Source organism: Lynx rufus, unplaced genomic scaffold (assembly GCF_022079265.1).
Source record: "Lynx rufus isolate CCGP_SWC_20201006 ecotype Redwood Valley unplaced genomic scaffold, mLynRuf1.p SCAF_7, whole genome shotgun sequence".
NCBI lineage: Eukaryota > Metazoa > Chordata > Mammalia > Carnivora > Felidae > Lynx > Lynx rufus.
In genome coordinates, this window is record NW_025814889.1 from 76,871,297 (window position 1) to 76,894,476 (window position 23,180).

Here is a 23,180-nt window from a genome sequence, read left to right on the forward strand (position 1 = left end):
TTCCGGTTCCGGTTCTTTGTGCAGCTGCAGCAGCGGCTCCGGGGAAGATGGCGGCCCGGGCGGGTTTCCAGTCTGTGGCTCCGAGCGGCGGCGCTGGAGCCTCAGGGGGGGCGGGCGCGGCGGCTGCCCTGGGCCCGGGCGGGACTCCGGGGCCTCCCGTGCGAATGGGCCCGGCGCCGGGTCAAGGGCTGTACCGCTCCCCGATGCCCGGAGCGGCCTATCCGGTGAGTGGGGCAGGAGGAGGGGCGCGCGGGCTGGGGGCGGGGCCGAGCGGGGGCCTGGGAGTGACAGGGGTGGGGGAGAAGTAGGAGGGACTCTCCTGGGAGGGATTTGGGCCCTGAGCGGGGGTGAGGGGAGGCAAGTGCGGAGGAAGGGAAGGGAGGCGGTTAGCATCCCCACCTTCTCCTGAGAGCATTGTTTGCGTTAGGGAGTCAGGGTACGGAAACAGCGTGGATGAAGTGGGGCCAAAGGTGGGCATGTGGGAACTGGAGTGCAAAAGGATCAGCGCAGCTCCAGTGCCCAGAGGAACGCAGAAGGTGTAGCTAGCCAATCGAGGTCAGCTTCTAAGGAGACGATAGTTCCCAGTACCATTTGAGTAAATGTGGGACTTATGTGGGACTTAGAGAAGATGCCCAGTATGTCAGATATGAAATAGACTGGAGAGAATTTAAGTATAATCTAGCTATGTTTTAGGTTTGGGGCTGTATTCCTATGGAACTGCAACTGGAGTACAGGAACCTCTAGTTATTTGGATTTCAGAAACAGAGGGCTCTTCCCGTTGTATTCCATCACCACCACCACCACCATCACCCCCCCACCAACCTTGTTTCATTTAAAGAACTCAGGCGTCTTTCACTTTCTCTTACTTGGTGGGGCTAGTAGGGAAGTCATGACATCTCTGGGTCCTTTCCTCTCTATAGAGACCAGGTATGCTGCCAGGCAGCCGAATGACACCTCAGGGACCTTCCATGGGACCCCCTGGCTATGGGGGGAATCCTTCAGTTCGACCTGGCCTGGCCCAGTCAGGGATGGACCAGTCCCGCAAGAGACCTGCACCTCAGCAGATACAGCAGGTCCAGCAGCAGGCGGTCCAAAATCGAAACCACAAGTAAGATGACCCTGGGGTAGGGGAGGGAGGGAGGGAGGGAAAGAGGGAGGGAGCCCGTGAGGACACAGGTAGTGGGAGAACCTGAATCCAGAAGTGGTGGTGCTGTGTCAGATGGGTGCTCATTCTTCAGAATGCCTCACATGGGTGGGGGTTGGGGTAGGCGGAGTGTCTTTGATTTGAGAGACGCTTTGCAGTTCCTTCATTTTCCTATAAATGGAGGTGCTGACCAGTCTGTCTTCATGTTCTGGCTAGTTCCATCCCAACCTGATCACAGTATTTATTCCAAACAGTGCAAAGAAAAAGAAGATGGCTGACAAAATTCTACCTCAAAGGGTGAGTCCAGGACGTAGATCTTCTTGAGGATGTGCTGAGTTTGAAAATAAAGACCGTCAGCTCTAGATCTCAATGATGCCTTTTTGTTCCTAAGATTCGTGAACTGGTACCAGAATCCCAGGCCTATATGGATCTCTTGGCTTTTGAAAGGAAGCTGGACCAGACTATCATGAGGAAACGGCTAGATATCCAGGAGGCCTTGAAACGTCCCATCAAGGTAATGCAGGAGAGTGCTAGGCAGAGCGCCAAAGGAGAGGACTCGGGAACCTTCCATAGGCTTAGGATGAGAAATCAAAGGCGCAGCACGGCTCTCCTTGGCATTTAAATTATATCTCTCCCATCCGCCTACGAACTGAGAATTACATTAGAACTGAACAGCAAAGGGGGAGGGGCTTTTGATATCTCCTGCACCAGAAATATACCCTGTCCCTGTTTTTGCTGTAAACTCCTCTGCCACCTTGGGAACCTGGCACCTTGCATGACTTTGTCTATTTGCAATCCTAGCTTGTGCAGTTGCACTCAGGCCAGTGAACTATATTCTTCTAGATGGAATCTCAATCTACCCAGCCCAGGGACTGGGTAGATAGTAAGCCAGTCTGTTAGGAGTAATTTGGGGGGTTGGGGAGATTCTTTAAATATCAAACCACTGAAGCCCCACCATCAATCCTGTTTCTGCTTTCTTCAGCAAAAACGGAAGCTGCGAATTTTCATTTCTAACACTTTCAATCCGGCTAAGTCAGATGCCGAGGATGGGGAAGGGACGGTGGCTTCCTGGGAGCTTCGGGTAGAAGGACGGCTCCTGGAGGATGTGAGTTCAAAGTCCGCTGTGGTTGACATCTAGGGTGGAAGCTTCTGGGAGCAAGCAGTGTTGTCTGGTTGGCAAGAATCCTGACTGGTGCTCACAGCTCCTATTGCGAACAGCAGGGAGAGAGTCACTGTGTTCCCTGCACTAAAAGACAATGGTGCTTTGTGTCTGGCTCCCACAGCTTGGCCCTTGCTGTGGTATCATATCGAGAACCTTATTGTTCTGGGATTTGATTTGTTGTTTACCTTCCTCCTGATGGTGCTGGCCGTTGGACTTAGCCTTTGCAGATTATTCAGTTTGTGTTTTTTGTTTCTCTAAAGTCAAGTGACTTTGCACTTAGCATTTGAAGACATGCTTTCCTCTCTGTCCATGAGGTCCTTGATTCCCACTGTGGTATCTCCACCTTCCCAATTTTCATTCTCCAGCCTTTCATAGTTTAAGTGAGATAGTTTTCTTTGCATCATGGGGAATATCAGCTGACGGGTGTTAGCCCTCTACTTCCCATCCCAGAAGCGCCTTGGGGAAGCTCACCTTTTATTCCCTTACACTCTCTGATGGTCTGTTTTTAGCTATTCATAAGCAAGCTAATTAGAATGCATTTTTGAAGGAGAACCGGGGCTCTGTGTCAGAGCTTCCTCCTCTATATAGGTCCAGTCCATCTGCTGGTGGTATCATTCCATCCAAATAAAGCTGTTTTTGTTCTGGCTGATTATTGCCTGTGATTCATTTCCCCTCTAGAGTCAGACTTTTCTCTGTTCAGACTCGCTTTGTTATGGGCAACAGTTTGGCTTAACTTGCCTCATTTCCTTTAGGGAAATGAGGTGGGTAAGTCAGTGACCCTGTACATGTTATAGGCTGCTTCTTCAGGGTTCTATGGCTACCCTGACCGGCTTAATACCTAAGACACCTGCTTTGTCATCTCCTGAGGGAGATTCAGAAGACATTTTTGAGTCCCCCCCCCCCCCCCAACTGTTGTGTGGGTTCCTTTTTTTATGGGACTTTGTCTTGAGAAATTTCTCTGGTCTTTTCTAACATGACCTCTTCTCTCTCTCCTCTAGTCAGCCTTGTCCAAATATGATGCCACCAAACAAAAGAGGAAATTCTCTTCTTTTTTTAAGTCCTTGGTGATCGAACTGGACAAAGACCTGTATGGGCCAGACAACCATCTGGTAGAAGTGAGTAGTTCTGTCCTGTAGACTTTGACTCCATAACTGGAGGATGATGAACGTGGGAGCCAAACTTTAATGTTTAGGGTGAGGGGGAGGTTTAAAGAAAGGGTAACCCCTAGCACGCAGTACTACCGTTGCAGTGTGTACACTGACCTCCAGGTGGCACTAGCTGTTTAGTTCTGGTACTGTTTGGACCCAAGAGCTCTTACAGTCTGACTTGTCCCACGTTTTTAATGTTATCCTGGTTGCTGCCTCAAGGGAAATTCTAATGGAGGCCTCTTACACATCCCAGGCCATCTGTGCATCTTGCTTATTAATAATGGTGAGATGTAGTTATCCACACCCTACTCATACTTTTTCCTGATAGCAGGTACTGTCATTAAGGGGGTTAACTAATAGAGTTCGAGTCCCTGCAGGGTTACCTCCATCGATAGATCTGGGACTTTCTTTTGGTCCCTGTTTAGATTCACTTTCCACATCAGCAAAAACCCTTTGTTGTAATGCCTGGTTATACAATGTTCTGAAGACTGTGTTAACGACAGTATTCTGCGGGGTACAGTCAAAACAGAATGAGACAGTCCAGCTCTCTAAATGAACTTAACCTGCTCCTTTCTTTGCCAGTGTAGCTGCAGCCCCTTAACCTCAACCACTAAGAGACATGGGAAGGTCTTTACCATCTAATAAGGGAAGTAAGTCATAGAACCAATAGAAATTTGTAAATATATTTAACTGGACTTTATAGCAGTAGAGTATAGTGGCTAAGAACGTGGGCTTTAGAATCAGACACGCCAGAGCTCAAATCACAGGGCCACCACTTAGTGGTTGTTTGATCTTGGGCAAGTTAACTTCACTCTTCTAAGCATTAGTTTGCTCACCTGTAAAATAGGTTTAGTTGTGCCTATCTTATGTGGGTGTTGTGGGAATTAAATGAGATGATCCCAGGGAAATGTCTTAGAAGACTCTTGTCCATAGTAAATATTCAAGAAATGATAGCTGTGTTATTTTACTGTGTACATGTGTATTAACCATTTTGTGGATAAAATTACCACTGAAAATTTCGGCTAATTTAAATGTGACCCTGTACAGAATCAAAAGGTTAATCTGCTTATATACAGACAGTAATCCCAGAGCTTTATGCAGTATTTAAAAATGTCTTATGCTATTGCTCTTTTCCAATAGCCTCAGTAATCAAAGTTGAATATTCAGTCATTACAGAAGCTCTTCCCTCCCACCCCAGCTCTTCCTGTGGGAGAGCTCCCCCTGACATCTTCCTCTCTGTAGTGGCACAGGACCGCCACTACCCAGGAGACGGATGGCTTCCAGGTGAAGCGGCCAGGAGATGTGAATGTACGGTGTACTGTCCTACTGATGCTGGACTACCAGGTATTCTGTGGTGAAGTCAGGGGATCCAGCTTTCACAGCCACATCCCATTGGCGGCCCGATATTTAAAGGTTTAAATCTAGTTGTGGGTACCTTGTCACCAGACTCCAAGCTCCTGAGATATAGGGATAGGGTCTTAGTCATCTCTGAGCTCCTCCTAGTGTTTTTTGGTCCCAGAGAAAACAGTACATTAGTGCTTGTCAAATGGCTTGAATGTATGGCCCTGCTAAAGCACCCCAAAATGCATGTGGACCCAGCTCACTAGATTCATCCCTGTACTCTTTGGTTCTCTGCAGCCTCCCCAGTTTAAATTAGACCCTCGCCTGGCTCGGCTCCTGGGCATCCACACCCAGACCCGTCCAGTGATCATCCAAGCACTGTGGCAATATATTAAGACACACAAGCTCCAGGACCCTCATGAGCGGGAGTTTGTCATCTGTGACAAGTACCTCCAGCAGGTAAGAAAAGGACCCATTCTTTGCCAAAGACCAGTAGAGTATTAGTTTTGTGCTCAAAATGCCAACTTCCTGGGGCGCCTGGGTGGCTCAGTCAGTTGAGTGGCTGACTTTGGCTCAGGTCATGATCTCGCAGTCTGTGAGTTCGAGCCCTGCGTCAGGCTCTGTGCTGACCGCTCAGAGCCTGGAGCCTGTTTCAAATTCTGTGTCTCCCTCTCTCTGACCCTACCCGGTTCATGCTCTGTCTCTCTCTGTCTCAAAAATCAATAAATGTTTAAAAAAAAAAAAATGCCAACTTCTTAGCTGCTTTTCCTCTTTCACATAGATCTTTGAGTCTCAACGTATGAAGTTCTCAGAGATCCCTCAACGGCTCCATGCCTTGCTTATGCCACCAGAGCCCATCATCATTAATCATGTCATCAGGTAAGCATGTGTATGTATGAGAGGCAGCACTGTGCTGGGGTGGGCTGGTACCAACTTGCATAAGACAGTTGTTAAATTTTCAGGAAGCAGGTGGTCAAATAGCAGTTACTTAAGTTACATGTAAACTTACAACTTACTACATTAGAGTGGGGCGCCTGGGTGGCTTAGTTAAGTGTCCGACTCTTGATTTGGCTCAGGTCATGATCTCACGGTCCTGGGATTGGTCCTGGGATCAAGCCCTGCATTGGGCTTCACACTGAGTGTGGATTCTGCTTGGGATTCTCTCTCTCCCTCTCTGCGCCTTCCCCACTTGTATGCGTGTGCTCTCTCTCAAAATACATAAACATTAAAAAATATGTTACAGGAGAAACGAGGGTAACACATACTTAAAAACTCATCATTTCTCACCTTATTACATCTTATTAGTTGCGTATATATAGCAGAAGTACTAGGCAGTTTCCCCTACTATCCCAAAGTATGAGCATTCCTATGAAAATTTTCATAAGCCGAAATGGCACAAAGCAAAAAAGTGATTTCTGTTCATTTTTATGGAAAAAATTGTGAGCATCCCAGACCCCCCCAAATAACCTCTTTTGCATAAAATATGATGAAATAAAGCACACATGCTCACAGATACAACTCAAAGCTGTAGCGGCTTGATGCTGAGATGCCAAGGGTATTTCCCGGAGGAGGAGATTGGTGGTGTCGTTTGCTCTCAGGGTGTGTGCTGCCTCTATAATGCTGCTGCAAAATAAATGCCGAACGCTGTTTTTGCTTTTTGCCTGTTTTCGTAAATGTGAAAATTCTCTTCAGAAAGACTAATGTAGGCCTTTCAGAAAAGCAAAGTGGCGTAACGTGAATCCAAAACCAGGGGATACCTGTGTCATGATGTCTTAACTGCACATCTCTTCCCAGCTCCTTGATCAGTGACCTAACGTTGACAGCTTGAAGTCAGCCACGTTGGGAATATTTAAACCACAGAAATCAGCAGATGCTACCAATTAGCTTTTTTTTTTTCCTCCTCTTTTGGAGAATCATTTGTTAGACATTTACCGGCTCATCGCTGATGGGCTGCCGTCTCTTCTGTGGATGGTAAAACATTCTAATCTGAGACTCCCAATTCCGTTATCTCCTTCCACTTTTTTGTTCAGAAGATGGATGGGCAAAAGTGTCTCCGCATATAAGGAGTGAAGGAATGCCCTTCCTCCTCCTCACGGCAGCAGGTGGCTGGCTATAGACTCTCTGTTTTCTTTCCCTTACTCCATATTAATTCCAATAAAGGTCTTCCTTTCTTTATATGAACCATCACTCAGCCAATGGTAACTGCTCCAACTTATGTGTTGGATCATTAGAAGCTGATCTGTCCTGGGTTCCTGTGTGTAAGGTTAAGCCACTTTTTATTTTGTACGGTGTGTGTACATGTGTGTGTTTTAAGTAGGCTCCATGCCCACCAACACAGGGAGCCCAACACGGGGCTTGCACTCATGACCCTGAGATCAAGACCTGAGCTGAGATCAAGAGTCAGACTCTTAACCACCTGAGCCATCCAGGCGCCCTGGCATGTGTTTTATTAGAATTTATTTTCAGGTCAATTTTGGTTTAACAGGGAGAAAGACATATAAGACACTACAGTATTGGTTTCCTTTGGGGAGGGAGAAACTTAATTTTCCCTGGATATTTTTTGTACCGTTTGAATTTTTACCATTGATTAAAGAACAGTACAACTTTATTGAGGTTTATATACAGTAGGTCACACACACTTGAAATATAGTTTGAGACTTTGTCAAATGTAACACCATGTAGCAGCTGCCACCGCAAAGAAGGTACAGGAAATTTCTGTCACGCAAAAGTTCTCTTGTGCCTTTTTGCAGTCAAACCCTTCATTCTTGGGCCTTCTTCTTGACCCTGTGTAAATAGGTCTTAGGGAACAAGCCCTTTACCAGGCTCCTTTGGTTTCCTCCCCAGTGTTGACCCGAATGATCAGAAAAAGACCGCCTGTTACGACATTGATGTGGAAGTGGATGATACTTTGAAGACCCAGATGAATTCTTTTCTGCTGTCTACTGCCAGCCAGCAGGAGATTGCTACTCTAGACAACAAGGTAGGGGCCCCTGCCCAGGGTGGCTTGGGTGTCACCAGCCTCCTGTCGTAGCTTCTAGGCTGTCTTTTGACTCTTGGTGTTCGTTTAAAATATATTAACACCTAATATATGCCAGGTACTGTGCTTGGTGCCGGTTGCAGCCAGACACTGATTCTGGCTATAACTTTTAATAGCTTTGAGCCTCAGGTTCTGAACTGCGAAATAGAGATTATAAGAACTTTTCTGTAAGGGTTGTTATGAGGATTAAATGAGACCATGTATAAGGATGACTCTGCATCTGGCACGTTAGAACAAATGGTAACTGCTGCTCTTCCTATTACTATCCTTATTAGACATAGTCCATGTGGGTAAAGCCAGAAATGCTCTGAGGAACGCAAAGGAGAACAGGGTGGCTTTCCTGGAAGAGTTGATGCCCCAACTAAATCTTGAAGGACAAGAGTTAAGGAAAGGGGAGAAGGGACAGTGGTGCTTAGGGGCGTGGGAGGCAGAAGACATTCCAGAAAGAGGGAACAGCGTATGTAAAGGTCGAAAGATGAGAGAGTGAGCCTGGCGTTTAAGAAGTACAAGCCGTTCCGTGTGCTAGCTGTATCTCACGGTGCTAGCTACGGATAGGAAGTTTGGAGAAAGGAAACCTGGTGGGGAAGCAGGATCTTAGTCGTGAAGAAGCTTTGATATAGGGAGAGCTGGTTTGTATTTTGTCCTGAAGACAGGAGGAAGTCCTGCTCTTTGCATTTAGAATGATCACCTGCAGGAAGGTGGAGAGTGAGTTCTAATCTGGAGGCAGGAAGCCCAGTTAGGAGGCCAGTGCAGTAACGCATGTGAGATATGTTGAGGGCCTAACTTTGTGGTACTGACAGTGAGGATGAAAATAAGTAGACAGATCTGAGAGGTGTCTAAGTGGAACTGAAGAGATTTGGATACTATTTTAATGGGGATGGTGGGGTGAGGCTTGAGGGAGAAGGAGGCATGACTCCCAGGTTTTTAGCTTGGGTGGATAGTAGTATTTATTCAGATTGGCAACTGGAGAACAGGAGGAGAAGTGTGTGTTGGGGAGAAGGTAGTGAATTATGTTTTGGAGAGTTTCAGGAGCCTTGAGAAGTCAAGCAGTTGGATTGGTTGAAGTTTAGAAAACGGACTCTGGTCTGCCTACTGAGGACTCCCTAACCTGTCATTAGTAATGGAAGATATGCAAGTGAATGAGGTTGCCAGGAAGAGTACAGAGAATGAGAAAAGGGCAGGAAGAAACCCCTAGACCATAGCTTTTGAGACAGCTGTGTGTACCACTGCTTTTCTACCTGAGAGTGTTTTTGGACCCATTTGTGCTGTGGATTAAGTATTCACCGTGTAATTTCACCCATAGCGGACCCTGTGGAGACCAGAAGGAAAACTACATACCTGCTGAAAGAATGTCGAGTGCTGGAGCAGTTAGGGCTCTGGGTGGCACTCCGGACCTGGGCTGGGAGTGGCAGGCACATGGAGATGTCAGACAGTGTCTGCCATTTAACTTTGCATTTCCTAGTTTGAAAATGTTATGAGCTCCTTCTCTTCTTTCAGATCCATGAGACAATAGAAACTATCAATCAGCTGAAGACCCAGCGGGAGTTCATGCTGAGCTTTGCCAGAGACCCTCAGGGTTTCATCAATGATTGGCTTCAGTCCCAATGCCGGGACCTCAAGGTAAAGAACCTAGGAAAGGTGCAAAGAGACTTAGGTCAGTGGGGCACACATTTGCTTTATTTCTGTAGCATCTGGTAGAAGAGCCAGAGAGGGGAGTGAAGGACCAGATTTTCTTTAGCATGTTCTAGGGTCCACTTTACAATCAGTAGGGAATTGGAGGTGGAACCATCAAGTGTTTATCTACTACTTACTATGAGGTGTCACTGTGTACCATATAGTAGGAGATGCAGAGCAGAAAATTGGATCTCTCCTGTCCAAGCACCCTGCATTCTGTTTGGAGAAAGTAGGCTAATAGGATTGATTGATTGATTGATTTAAAATTTGAGGGTCTAATTGGTTTTATTCAATGATTTATGAATCAGGCAGCATCCCTTCCAGTAAATAGGCATTCTGAGGATTGTACAAAATGGAAGGTTTTTGTTTTGTTTTTAGTTTTTTTTAACGTTTGTTTATTTTTGAGAGAGACCGCAAGCGAGAGCAGGGGAGGGGCAGAGAGAGAGGAAGACACAGAAATTGAAACAGGCTCCAGCTGTCAGCACAGAGCCCCATGCGGGGCTTGAACTCACAAACCGCAAGATCATGACCTGAGCTGAAGTCGGATGTTTAACCAACTGAGACACCCAGGTGCCCCTGAGAATGGAAGGTTTTGATAAGGAGGAGGAGGGTGGGGCAAGGAAGTCTTAGCAAAAGTAAAGAAAGGATTATTTCAGACCAGGTTGTTTTCTTTTGTGGGGAAGGGAACAGACTAGTATTACGTACAAAGTTGTAAACCATGTAAGACGTTATCAGAACTCACCACTACCGATGAGGTGATTCAAAGGAGAACGGAGATGGATGAGGCTAGGATAGCTGGGGAGTTCTTCGTGGCGAAGTTGGGATTTGAGGTTGTTCTCAGAGAGGGGAGCACTATAAGCTCAGGCAAGAAGGTGGAAATGAGCACTGAATGAGTTGAAACGTCTCCTCAGTTTTCTTCTATCCTGTGGTGACTGTGACTAGCATTATAGAGGCTGCGCAGAGGAACAAGGGAAGAGGGGAGCCAGAAAGGATCCCTGGACAAAGCAAAGACTTGTTGATGGCAGGAGGTGACTTTGGTTGTGGTGGCAGTAATTAGCTAGGGCTGCCGTAGTAAAGTACTGCCAGCCGGGTGGCTCAGACAACAGGTATTTACTGTTTATCCAGAGGCTAGAAGTCTGAAGTCAGGGTGCCAGCAGGGCTGGTTCCTTCTGAGGGCTGTGAGGTAGAACCTGTTCCGAGGCACTCTCCTAGCTTGTGATAGCCCTTAGGCATTCCTTGGTCTGCAGATGGTGTTCTCCGTGTGTCTTCACATCATCTTCCCTTTGTGCATGTCTGTCTCTGTGTCCAAGTTCCCCCTTTTTATAAGGATACCAATCTTGTTGGATTAGGCCCACTCTAATGACCTCATCTTAACGTGATCATCTCCAGAGACCCTATTTCCAAATAAGGTCACATTGACAGGTACTAGGGGGTTAGGATTTTGACATCTTTTGGGGGGATACAATTCAGTCCGTAACAGGTGCGAAGGAGGGACACAAGCCTGTTCTCTCTTTTCCCCTCCCGTATCCTCCAGACCATGACTGATGTGGTGGGGAACCCAGAGGAAGAGCGCCGAGCTGAGTTTTACTTCCAGCCTTGGGCCCAGGAGGCTGTGTGCCGATACTTCTACTCCAAGGTAGGCGCCTGGGCACGGGAAACTGACGAAAAGCAAGGGGTCTGAACCCCTGGTGGGGGTCAGGATATTAGGTACCAGCTTCTGGTTTGTGTCATCTATTCTCTTCACTGCTTTCTCCCTAGGTGCAGCAGAGACGACAAGAATTAGAGCAAGCCCTGGGAATTCGAAATACATAGGGCCTCCCTCACAGCCCTGATTCGGCTGCACCGATTCTTATTTGGGCCCTGTGCTGCCTGCCTCATAGCACCTGCCTTGGTCTTGCTTGGGGCCTTCCAGGGGATGCTGTTGGTTCAAGGACAACACCAGAATGAAGAGGGTCTCACATTTCTGTCTCATAAGACACCTGTTACCCTCTTCTCCCACCCCATCCCTTCCTGTCCCCCAGCTTCCCTTTGCCCCACAAAGTTCCCATGTGCCTCTACCCTCCCCTGGTCTACATAGGACCTCTAGATAGTATTAGAGAGAACCTGTAGTGGTAATCAGTGCATTGAATGGATTGGGCCTAAGGCCAGGTGGTCTTCAAGGGGACCGGCTACACTGACCCTGCCCTTCAGAGACCCAGGAGTTGGGAGCTTTAGCCCCTTCTCTGAGACTCAGGCCTGGGGGCACTCTATAAGCTAGTTGATCTTGGCTCTCCTGATAACAGAATCCAATTTCCTTCCTTCCCTCCACAGGTTTGGAGCACACCCCTCCTTCACTTGTTGCCCTCTAGCACTAAAGGAACCCTGGTTCTTGGGCTCCACTGAGCCCCAGGTCAGTCCGCAGCCCTCTGGATTGGCCTGCTGTCTCAGTGCTTCTCTTACTCCCTCGTAGGGGGTCCACATCAGTATTGGAGTTTGTTTTTTAACTGTTGCTCCCTCCCAGCACACTCCCTATAGCTGCTCTTTGTAGGATTCCTCTGCTATCCATCTGTCCTAATTCAGGGCATTTGGGTGGGGGGATCTTGCCTTTCCCTGTCAGAGCCCCAGGGATCTAACCTGGGGTACTATCATTGCCAGCAGAGGCTGTTCCTGCTGTTGCTTGGAGGTGTGACTCATTTATTCACTCCACCCTGCCTCCCTCATCCTTTCATGGAGAAACAGGCCTGAAATCAAACGGGTAAAAGCCCTGGGCCATCCCTGTCTTCCTGTCCCTTGTTTGCCCAGTTGACACCCACTGGTGACTTCTAGGGCACTGAGGAGTGAAAGCGCCTAGGGCTAGCGAATAGCTCTGAGTTGGGTTTGTGACTCTTCCCTCTCCCTGCCTCACAGGATTGTGACTCCCCAGCCCCTGCCCTCAAAGCTTCAGACCCCTCAGGTAGCAGCAGGACCTTGTGATCTTGGCCCCTTGGAACTGAGATGGTTTTGCATCTTTCCAGGAGAGCCTCAGATTCTTCTTCCAGGTTGTATCACCCCGAGTTAGCATATCCCAGGCTCGCAGACTCAACATAGCAGGGTGGGAGACAGCTGGGCACAGAGGGGGAATTCCGTTCAGCCTGGGCTCTAACCCCACAGAACTGACAAAGCCCCTGCTTCCCCACCCCCTCCTCAGGCTCCTGCGAGCACATCCTCCAGCCCCATATCCCTGCGTGTTCCACACTGGGGACAGCAGAATTTTCTCCCCATCTTCCCCTTCCTGCCATTATCCCACCCCTCCCTTAAAAGGTTCTCCCCACAGAGACACTGGACAACCTCTGTCCTTGGGGCTGGAACCATGAGAAGGAAGCTCAGCACTCCTACATAGTGTCCCTGTTGAAGATAACTGTTTTTATTAACTGAATTATTATGTTTTTTTCATGGACCAAAATTTTTTTTGTACTGTCCCCTTATCGATGTCACCCAGTTTTAATAAAAGAATCTTCTGAAGGATGGGTCCCCCTACCTGCTGAGGGAGAGCGATTCCCTGAGCTCTTTCTCTGAATCCCATTAGCCATGCTCATGGTGTTTATTCGTTTTATTTGACAATTATGTATTGAGCACCTGCTGTGTGCCAGCTGTGGTGCTAGGCACTAGGAATACGGTGGAAAACAAGGTTTCTACCCTGCAGACATCAGGTTCTCACCTTAGAGCTTGCTCTGTCGGCCCAGTGGTCCAAGCAGGCCAGGTGCTGGTTGGGATTATTGGCCTTCCTCACTGGATCTAAGAGTCCCGCCCCCGGCTCTTGTTAGGGAGGTATTAACAAGACCATGGCACTGCCATCCCCCCTAACCTTCTGAGCTCCCCACAGCACCTGTTGGCTCAAGAGCACTGCCCTTGAGTGCCTGTGATTCCTTAGGCTTGACGATCCTGACCCACCTGTAGAGGAGTTCCTCTTCTCAGGGCTCCTATCTAGGTAGGGCCTGCACAACTGAAGACTGTGTTCCTCTGCCTGCTGTCCCTCTAAGGTTCCACTTCATGGTCCTGAGTGAGATTTCAGTTCTTCAGACCAGCAGAGAAGTGTTGTGTTGTCCTCTCCATACTACAAATAATCAGCCCCTCTGCAGAGTTGAGAAGACTGCTCAGGATTGATCTGTCCGCAGAAGCATGAAATTCTGCAGTTCGCATCATAATGTGCCAGCTTCCCACCTGGTGGTGGTGTCTAGCTTGGTTCTACCCATGAAGGGGTTTAGAATGTAGGATGAGCGCAATGCAGTCCAAAGTTGTAAAAAAATTCTCCTTTGCCTCCACGGATGGGAACACCCAAGTATTGCCTGCATGCAGTCAAACCCACCAAGGATGCAGCCTGTTCCCAATTTGGAACTTGGGGGTTTACCAGACTTGAGTAGGAAAAACAGAAGAACGTGTGGGGTGAGAACTTGGGAGTGGAAAAAATTGATGTCAAGGACATTGACATGGCATCTGTTTTTACCCAGGCTAATTACATGTGTAATGAATGGCTGATGAACCATTATTAATTTCAAGCAAATAATCTACAGTTCGCTCTTGGGAAAAGAGCTCTGGTACAGATAACTTCCTGTGATGAGCCAATTCTGAATCTGCACACTCTTTATTCGTATATAAATGCACAATTCCTTTGTCTCCATACTTAGAAGATGATTTTAAGGGCAAAATGAGAGAAGGAAGCATTTAGGCAAAAACAAGGGGGTTGTTTTATGCATAAGCGTCCATTCTCTGGGATTCCCATCATATGCACCAGGGACAGAAGCATTCTTTCTCTTCCATCACCCATAATCAGTGTTCCCAGCTGGCACTTGGCACTGGTGCCTTTGTCTCTGTGCCAGTGCAATAATGGAGCGATCTGTGGGAGGCTGGCTTTGTAGCAGGTGCAACTTTACTCCTAAGGGAAACCAACTACCAACTTCGTGTATGTTTCCCTATGGGAACTCCCTGGCCATGGGAGGGGAATATGGTGGGCTCTTCTCAGGCAGTCCCTAGAACTTAGAAAAACCTTTTCTCCACAGACTTGCCCTCGAGCCCATTTACTCTTACACAGTGGTTGCACACAAACTCCCCTCTGGCCTAGTGCTCGTTGCTGTTGGTGGCCAGCAGTGGCCCAGAGGGATGAAAACACCCACTCAGCAATCTGCCAAGCCAGGAGGTCAGCACATGAGCAGACAGTGGCGTCTGCCCTCTAGGCCAAGGTGCAGGGACAGCTGGAGTGTTAGAGCCATTTGTCCCATTCCAGGTCGGCCTAGAAACCGGAGCTGCTTCTCTTCTCAAATGGCTGTGGGTGATGTAGGGCCCTGGACTGTTCAATGTGTTCTTTCTTTTTTTTAATGTTTATTTTTGAGACAGAGACAGTGTGAGCGGGGGAGTGGTAGCGGGGGTGGGGGGCGGCAGATGATCTGAAGCCGGCTCTGTGCTGACAGCAGAGAGCCCAGAGCAGGGCTTAAACTAACGAACCATGAAATCATGACCTGAGCCGAAGTCAGATGCTTAACCGACTGAGCCACCCAGGTGCCCCTCAATGTATTCTTTCCAGTCACACACCCCACTTCTCCATTACAAGATCTGAGACCACAAAGCTCCACAGAAGTTACAGCTGCCCCAGGTCTTGCCTCCCCCTTTCTGGCTTCTTGCAAACCAGCCAGTAACCTGAGGGAGCCCATGATGTGGTAGCTTGGAAACCCAAGAAAGACTTGAAGGAAGCTCAAAACCTCTCAAGGACAGTGAATGCTTTAGCTGCCTTCTTTTCTGTCCTGTCCTCTTCTTCCTTAAACCCAGAGTCTGCAAGAGAATTGTAAGCCACTTGGCATCAGAGCTTTTAACTTTGGCTTTTCCCACCTTCTTTTCCTGGAAGACATTCAGGTGAGGATCCTTTGGGGTGAGGAGAGAGGCCCAAGGGTGAGTCCCTGAGATGAACACTGGGTAACCGAGATGACCTTGTCTCTTGGGGCTCTTGAGGTCTCTGCTAATCCTTGGGCTGCGATGCCCCCAAAGCAGGCCCTTACCTCTTACACGTAGTCTTATCCTCAAAAGTGAGTCTACACCCATGCACCTCACTCACGCAGCCCTGCAGCAGAGCTAGTGTGGGGCCAGTGACATGTAGTCTTTTGTCACTGCTAGAGGATAAACCTCTAGAGCAGACTTTGGGGTCCTAGGAGGATATGTGGCATGATTCCTACCTTGGAAAAGAAAGCATTCCTGTATTTGCTACTAGAACTGAATACAACTTAGGCCAGTGCTGGGGGACAGAAGGGATTGGGGGGGACCAGTCACTTGCTCCTCATCTGGGCTATTTCTTGGCAGATTTCAAAATGAGACCATTACAGGGAGGGAGGGCTGGGGCCAAGGGAAGAAGCTCACTGGCACCATCAGCTGGCAAACCTAAAAAGAAAAGCGGGGCCTGGACTCTGCCTCATTCCTGTTCTCCACCTGTCTCTTTTCTCCCCTTTCCCTGGCTTTGCCAGATTCCGTCTCCCTGGGCTCCCGCCTCCCCACCCGCCCCTGGAGGGCGGGACTTGGCTGCACCCACGTGTGGTGGAGTTATATGCTCCGAGCCCCGCAGAGAAGCTGGGAGTGCAGCACTGAGCCAGATCGGTTAGAGCAGCGGCACGATGGCTGGCAAGAAAGTCTGCATTGTAGGCTCCGGCAACTGGTAAGTGACTCTGTCAAGTATGGGGAGGGAACGGGAGGTTCCCCCAAGTACACAGGGGGTTAGGGAGAGAGGCTTGGTGGGCAGGAGGCAGACACTGGGTAGGAAATGCCCTCCAATTTCTGTACCACCCCTGGTATCTTCTGTGCCTACCCCCACAGGACAGATGGTGCCCAAACCTTTTCCTGGCCCTTGCTTGCCCGGGCAGCTGCACCTGTTCACCACAGGAAGGGAGCTTCCAGAGTCCTCTCTGCCTGAATAGCTGCTTAGGGCTGGGGGTTGAAGGCTGTTCCCCTTTTCCAGCTGCAAAGTATAAGATAGACTAAGTCTCCTTTCTACTGCCAAAGACGCACTTTCATGGTGGTGGTCCAGGTCATAAGGAAGGTGGCAAGCAAATAATCTGGTAGGCTGTGGTGCCATCCTGAGGTGGAGCGTTGCCCCCTCCCCTGCCACCGTTCCTCCCTCTTGCCCTGACTCCTCCACTTTCTGTGCTCTCCCTCCCACCAGGGGCTCTGCTATCGCCAAGATTGTGGGCGGCAATGCGGCCCAGCTGTCACACTTTGACCCACGGGTGACCATGTGGGTGTTTGAGGAAGACGTCGGGGGGAAAAAGCTGACAGAGATCATCAACACACAGCATGAGAATGTCAAATACCTGCCAGGCCACAAGTTGCCCCCCAACGTGGTAAGCCCCAATACCCTGGGAGAAGGAAGCGGAGGGGTGCCTCCTGCTGAGAGGGGGGTCATTTCAGCTGCTACTTGGACTTGGAAAGCATCTTGGGAGGGCTGCTCTAGGCACAGGGCACCCCTATATAAAATCCCCAAACTGCTCTCCTGGGACTTCCTGGGACTGAAAAGAACTTGAACCCTCTCCACCTCCACCTCCACCGTCCCCTCCCCCCCCCCCAACACCCATACACTTATGGGCTCCCAAGCAGGAAAGGGAGGATGAGGAAGTTGGTTTCCATGACAACTAAAGACTTGGGGTCTGGGTAGCGCCTGCCTCAGGCTCTAATCCTGTTACTTATTCACTGGGTTATTAGCAGACGTGGAGGGTGCTCCTTGGACTTAAGGTCTCTAGTCAAATCCACGTGGCTTGTTCCCAACCTGGAAAGGGGGAGCAGGGAAGATAGCAGGAAGGGCTCTCCCTTCCCAGTTGGGAGCCTTAAGAATCAGGGTGATGAAACCCTACTTGGCCTCTCCCTCCTGCCAAGCCCAGGCCTTCTGTGGCCTCCCTCACTGTCCCACAGCCAAGGGCTACAGAAGCACTGAGAGGAGGCTCCCAGGAGTCCTCAGGAGCCCCGGGCAGCTGGAGCCGGAGAGGGAATGACAGCAAGGGGGAGGGAATGCAGTGTTCCATTTCCTCCAAGTTCAGGCCTTCCAGATTAGATCCCCTGACTGCCCTTCCTTCTCCCCCACCAGCCTCACATCTTGGCCCCTAGATCTCCAGAATGGGCTAGCAGAAGTCCGTGAGGCCCATGAGCACTGGTCGCCCCCCACAGGTGGCTGTCCCAGATGTGGTCCAGGCTGCAGCCGGTGCTGACATCCTGATCTTTGTGGTGCCCCATCAGTTCATCGGCAAGATTTGTGATCAACTCAAGGGCCACCTGAAGGCAAACGCCATTGGTGTATCTCTTATTAAGGTGCCAGGAACACTTTCGTGTGGATGGGGTGCAGCTAACTGCTGTGGGGTGAGGGTAGGGGAAGTGAGAACAGAAAATGGCAGAAGTAGGCCAAGAGTTTTTTGGAGAGAAGAGAGGAGTTGCTTGGAGGAGGCTGAGAAATAGGTGCTGGGGGCCGCTGGGGTGGGGAGGGTGGTTGGGGGGAAGTTAGAAGTAGCTTTGGAGGCAGATGTCTGCAGTTTGGGAGGCATACAAGAGATGCCTGGGGGTATGAGGAACTGTTGGGTTTGAGGAATGTGAAAGGGAAGGTGGTTTGGAGCAGTGACTGGGATGGAAGTTAGTTTGAGGTCCTTGGGGGTGGGTTGTTGAGGGACGTCAGGAAGTAGGTTGGTTGAGGGTATATGGAAGAATTTTCAAATGGATTCATTTTCACGTGCCATCTACCCTCCTCACGGCAAGCTTTGGCTGAGTTAGAATGGGACAGGGCCTTTGGGGAGGGACACTGATGAACAGTAGATTTGGAAGGGGCAGGACTTCTGGGTGGGAAGCCCTCAGTTGGGCATAAAGGGCACCTGGCCTGAGCTCCATCCTGTGCCCAGGGGGTAGACGAGGGCCCTAAAGGGCTGAAGCTCATCTCTGAAGTGATTGGGGAGCACCTTGGCATCCCCATGAGTGTGCTGATGGGGGCCAACATTGCCAGCGAGGTGGCTGATGAGAAGTTCTGTGAGACAACCATTGGTGAGAGCCCTAACCATCACTGACAAGTGCAGCTTGTCACATCCCCTCTCCGTATTCCCCCCTCCCCCACGTAGCCATCTTTTCCCCCATAAGGCAGGCAAAGGAAAGAAGACCCAAGCATCAGAGGTGAGGGAGGACCGGGACTCCCCCCCCCCCCCCGCCCAGGGAAAGGGTGGCAGGTCCTGCTTAGGGCTGGTGTGGAAAGAGAATCCCCTCTCAAAGCTTCACCTCCCTTCCCACTTTAGGCTGCAAGGACCAGGCCCAAGGAGAGCTTCTGAAAAAGCTGATGCAGACACCCAATTTCCGCATCACAGTGGTGCCAGAGGTGGATACAGTAGAGATTTGTGGGGCCTTAAAGGTGAGAGGGGTGCAGAGGCATCTATGAGGTGGGGAGAAGATCCTGATGGAGGGCCTGGCTTAGCTACACGAGGTGGCTGGTACTCCTCACTCTTGGGCAATTGCTTGCCTTCCCCACCAAGTCCCACACACGCAGGAAGAATTGCAACAGCAAGGTCAGGGTCATTCAGGCCTGACAATTACTCACTATCAAACATTGGACCTCCCTCCTCCTCCCTTTCTCCCTATAGCCCCTTGTAGGACATTCCTGTCCCTGCCTCCAGTGGGCGGTCCAGGGGGAAGAGGAGATGTCCTGGGAAAGCACCCAGGCTAATGGGAGATAAGATATCTAGGGCACCCAGACAGGTTGATGGCCAGAACTCTGGATCTTGGACAAGTTGAGGACATCAGGGATGTGGAGCAGAATAGTCAAGGATGGGAGGGCTAGCTGAACAGAAGATTGGTTTTCAGGAAATGTTCTCAAGGATGGAGTAGGGGGCAGGGTTGCAGAGCCAGGAAGCACAAGCCCAGGGGTACAGCGAGTGGGAAAATCAAGCAGAGGAGCTAGTTGAGGAGCCCACCCACTATATTTCACATGGCTGATGGAAGGAGCATGAGGATGGTGCCCGAGGGCCTGCAGGAAGGGATCCTTTCTCACCTGTGACCTCCACTCCCCAAAGAATATAGTGGCCGTGGGAGCTGGCTTCTGTGACGGGCTGGGCTTTGGTGACAACACCAAGGCAGCGGTGATCCGACTGGGGCTCATGGAGATGGTCGCCTTTGCCAAGCTCTTCTGCAGTGGCCCTGTGTCCTCTGCCACTTTCTTGGAGAGCTGTGGTATCGGTGACCTCATCACCACCTGCTACGGAGGGAGGAACCGAAAGGTGGCCGAGGCCTTCGTCCGCACAGGAAAGGTAGGAACCCTGGGAGAATGGAGAATGGAGGGTGGGCCCTTTAGGTGTCTAAGATCCCACCTCCCATCTGAGCCCCAGACTCTCCACCTCCCCCTGACAACCCTTGTCTGCCATTTCCAACCACCCGTCTCTTTTTCTTCACAGCCCATTGAGCAGCTGGAGAAAGAGATGCTGAATGGGCAGAAGCTGCAGGGGCCCCCGACAGCCCGGGAGCTACACAGCATCCTCCAACACAAGGGCATGGTGGACAAGTAGGTGTCTGCCCCAGCCCCAGTGGAGGAGGGAACCACAGCCACAAGTGCTTTCCACACTCATCTTCCTGATCCCTCCTCAATCGGTGAAGTGGGTGGAGAGGGAACCTTGTATTTACAGACAAGGAGACTACAGCTTGGAGAGAGTCTGGTCTGCCTGCTGTCCCTCTGCTACTTCATAGTCTTTGAACTCCCTCCAGTCTACTGCTCTTTGCACCACATTGCTTGGACCCCTTTGCATAGCCTCACTTCCGGTCCTGTCCTCCTGTCCTTTGCTATGGGGGCTGGAGCTCTGGGGCAGCAGGAATAAACTCAACTGACTGTCCCATCATCCCATCTAAGCTGCTCCCTGGAGGCCAACCTTTCTGTCCCCTGAATCTTGTCCTGGGTGCCGAGGGGTGAGGAAGACAGCCGCTGTGTCAAAGTGCTCCTTTTCAGGGAGCACAAAGACAGTGGGAGTGATGGGCTGATCAGAGCAGAGCTCTACTGATCTGAGAAAGAATCCTAGAATAAGAGAGTATGAAACAGGTTCAGAAGATCAGCTTATGGCTGGTCGGCAGAAAGCCCCAAGGTAAAGGAAGCAGCCTATGTAAGAGGATGGGAAGAAAGAAATGCATTTATTGAGCACCTACACATTAATACATAATGGCTTCTTCATTACTTTGTTATATTGGTCCTATTTTATAGTTGATGATTCTGATGCTTAGAGAGGTTAAGTGGCTTACCCAACTAGAACAAAAAATTCATGCCAGGGAATCATACAGGCAAGTTCAATACAATAGGGAGCAGGGCAATTAACAACCTGCCCTAAACCCAGGACTAGGAGTTCAACTTCTCAGCAATTGGAAATTGAGAACCAGAGTCGGCCTGAGCTCAAAGGTGGGAGAGTAGGAGAGTGGAGGGTTAGGAGGTGGACAGGGAGTGGGCGGGGGCAGGTAGTAGAGGTATACCGGAAGGCTAATCTGGGTTTCTCCTTCCCCATTCTAGGTTTCCTCTATTCATGGCTGTGTACAAGATATGCTATGAGAACCATCCAGTGGGTGAATTCATCTGTTGCCTGCAGAATCATCCAGAACATTTGTGAGCGGAGCTGGGGCCAGGCCAGGCAGCTTCTTTACCCCAGTGGAGATAGTCAGAAGCTTGGGGTACCTGGCCACCAGGATCTCTGGGACTCTCCATGGAGCAGCCTCTTCTGGGGGACAGGAGGCTGTGGGGCCCAACTACCTGCCTGGAGATCCTGAACCATCAAGCAGCCCGTAGCCTCTTGCCACCACATCTCGCCAGAAATGGAGTTGCCTTGTCCCTCTCCAGATGCGGGCTTTTCTCCTTGTCCTCTGAAAGGGGTAGAATCACACCCCAGTCCTGTCTGCTTTGGGTGTGTGTGTTGAGGGGAGGGTGAAGGGAGAGGGAGGCAAGGGCTGCCCACTGCTGCCTCTCACACACCAGAAGTCCTGTCCCCAAGCCCAGTTAAATGGCTAAAGAAGTACCTCAGCCACAAGAGGAATGAGGTAAGGGCTGCCAAGGAGGGGTCTGGGCTTTTGAGCCGACACAGGCCCCAGGGACCCCTTTGCTCTGACCTCTGCCAAGCCCCACACAGCATCAATGGATCTCAGTGTTTGTTAACAAAATACAAAGCTCTCAACCCCCTCCTAGCTTCTCCTAGCAACATCTGCGTCCTCAGAAACCTCTGGTCATTCCTATTCCCCCCCCCCCCCCGCCCCCAGGCTGCCCTGGCACCAGACTTGCTGCCATGCTGGCATCTCTGGCCCTGGGGCTTGTCATTCTCCCCGGGGACTTCCTAGTTCTTGCTAGCTTCTCCCCATCATGCATGACCTTTCTAAGCCTTCCCTCACCCTCCCGGCCAGGGCCCTCTTTGGGGAGCAGGAACCTAATCTGCTGACAGCTACACCTTTTCACAGCTGGTTCAGATCACTCTGCTCCCTATGACCTTTGAATTTGCTCCGCCTCTCTTCTCTGGAGCTCTAGTGGGGGGAGGTGTCATTTGGGTCCCTCCTGCCGCTGTCTTCCCAAGGACATCCTTAGCTCCACCCCTTTTCTCCTCCCAAACCCTATACCTATTTCTCAGCTGCCCCCAGAGCAGCCAGGGCAACTAACCAACACCTGCATCAGGGGGCCAGAAAGTGGCCCGAAGGGTAATCTGGGATAGGGAAGTAAGGGTGAGCAAGTCCATGTTGATGGCTCCTGACATTCCAAGGCCAGCTCTCCTTTGTCATCTGAAGGCCTTCTCCTGAGGTATTGACCACTTTGGGCACCTCTGGAGCTGGGAAACTCAAGGAGGAAAAAATTAAAACCACCCTACCCACTGTGATGAGGAAAGAACAGGAAGGGGAGGAGGGAGTGTGCTTTGAACTGGCCTTGTTTCAGGAAGGATTGGCAGCCAGGGAATGTCACAGGTCAGCAGCCTGGACCCCTGGCTATAAATAGGCCCTATGGGCCTGCCAGCCTCCAGCCATGTTCAGCAGAGGATCTCAGCTTCCTATGTGGCAGCACCTGGCACACTGTGGTTCTGCCAGCATTATGTTAACCCTTTCTTACTCTGTGCCAAACCAGGGAGGCAGGCTCCTCTCAGTCCCAGCCCTCGAGGATTCACACTGCCTTAACCAGTAAAGGGCAGAGCTGCCTGCATCAGGCTGCAGGAGTGAGGGGCACAGCCACCCCAGATTTGGCTGGGCCCAGGTCCGGACACTGACTGAAACCAGAGCTCCTCCCCAGGAGGTCAAAGTGGGGACAGAAAGACAGCTCTTTGCCTTCAGCTGCAGCTGCGACCTTGTTAGGTAGTCCGACACCTTTGCCTACTTTTGTTCACTCCACACTTAACAATCTGGGCCTTCCAATCAAGCCTACTACTTGTCTACTCAATAAATCGTGGTTTTTCCAGAAACGAGCTGGGGGGGAGGGGGGCGCTTCAGCGCACGTGGCAGTGTGTATGCTGTGGTGTATCACTGCATGTATAGATTTTCACTCATGCCACAGGAAAAAAAAATGAAGAAAAAAACCCGGAAATCCCCCCTCGATAATCCCAGCCACTCTGGGCCCCTGGCAGGGGTGCCCATGCGGTCCTTTTCCCCCCAAGTGACACTCCCTTCCCAGTGCGTCTTTGGGTCTTCACCACTCCTCCTGCAAGCGGGGAGCTCACGCACTGG

At 50.3% G+C, this 23,180-nt stretch overlaps 2 protein-coding genes across 2 annotated transcripts; both read left to right on the forward strand.

Annotated features, from left to right (window-relative positions):
• SMARCD1 (SWI/SNF related, matrix associated, actin dependent regulator of chromatin, subfamily d, member 1) lies at nucleotides 1-13,001 on the forward strand. The gene is made up of 13 exons (XM_047066230.1): nucleotides 1-224; nucleotides 921-1,108; nucleotides 1,399-1,441; nucleotides 1,536-1,658; nucleotides 2,127-2,249; nucleotides 3,305-3,421; nucleotides 4,697-4,798; nucleotides 5,093-5,254; nucleotides 5,577-5,674; nucleotides 7,640-7,775; nucleotides 9,330-9,452; nucleotides 11,041-11,142; nucleotides 11,265-13,001. The coding sequence occupies exons 1-13, from the start codon at nucleotides 48-50 to the stop codon at nucleotides 11,316-11,318; spliced, it is 1,548 nt and encodes a 515-aa protein (XP_046922186.1). The 5' UTR covers nucleotides 1-47; the 3' UTR covers nucleotides 11,319-13,001.
• A 2,832-nt stretch (nucleotides 13,002-15,833) lies between these two features.
• Nucleotides 15,834-21,657, forward strand: GPD1 (glycerol-3-phosphate dehydrogenase 1). Its single transcript, XM_047066689.1, has 8 exons — nucleotides 15,834-16,158; nucleotides 16,663-16,840; nucleotides 17,658-17,798; nucleotides 18,377-18,515; nucleotides 18,761-18,873; nucleotides 19,532-19,765; nucleotides 19,910-20,016; nucleotides 21,004-21,657. Exons 1-8 carry the CDS (start codon nucleotides 16,118-16,120, stop codon nucleotides 21,098-21,100), a joined length of 1,050 nt encoding a protein of 349 aa, XP_046922645.1. The 5' UTR covers nucleotides 15,834-16,117; the 3' UTR covers nucleotides 21,101-21,657.
• Nucleotides 21,658-23,180: the final 1,523 nt, after the last annotated feature.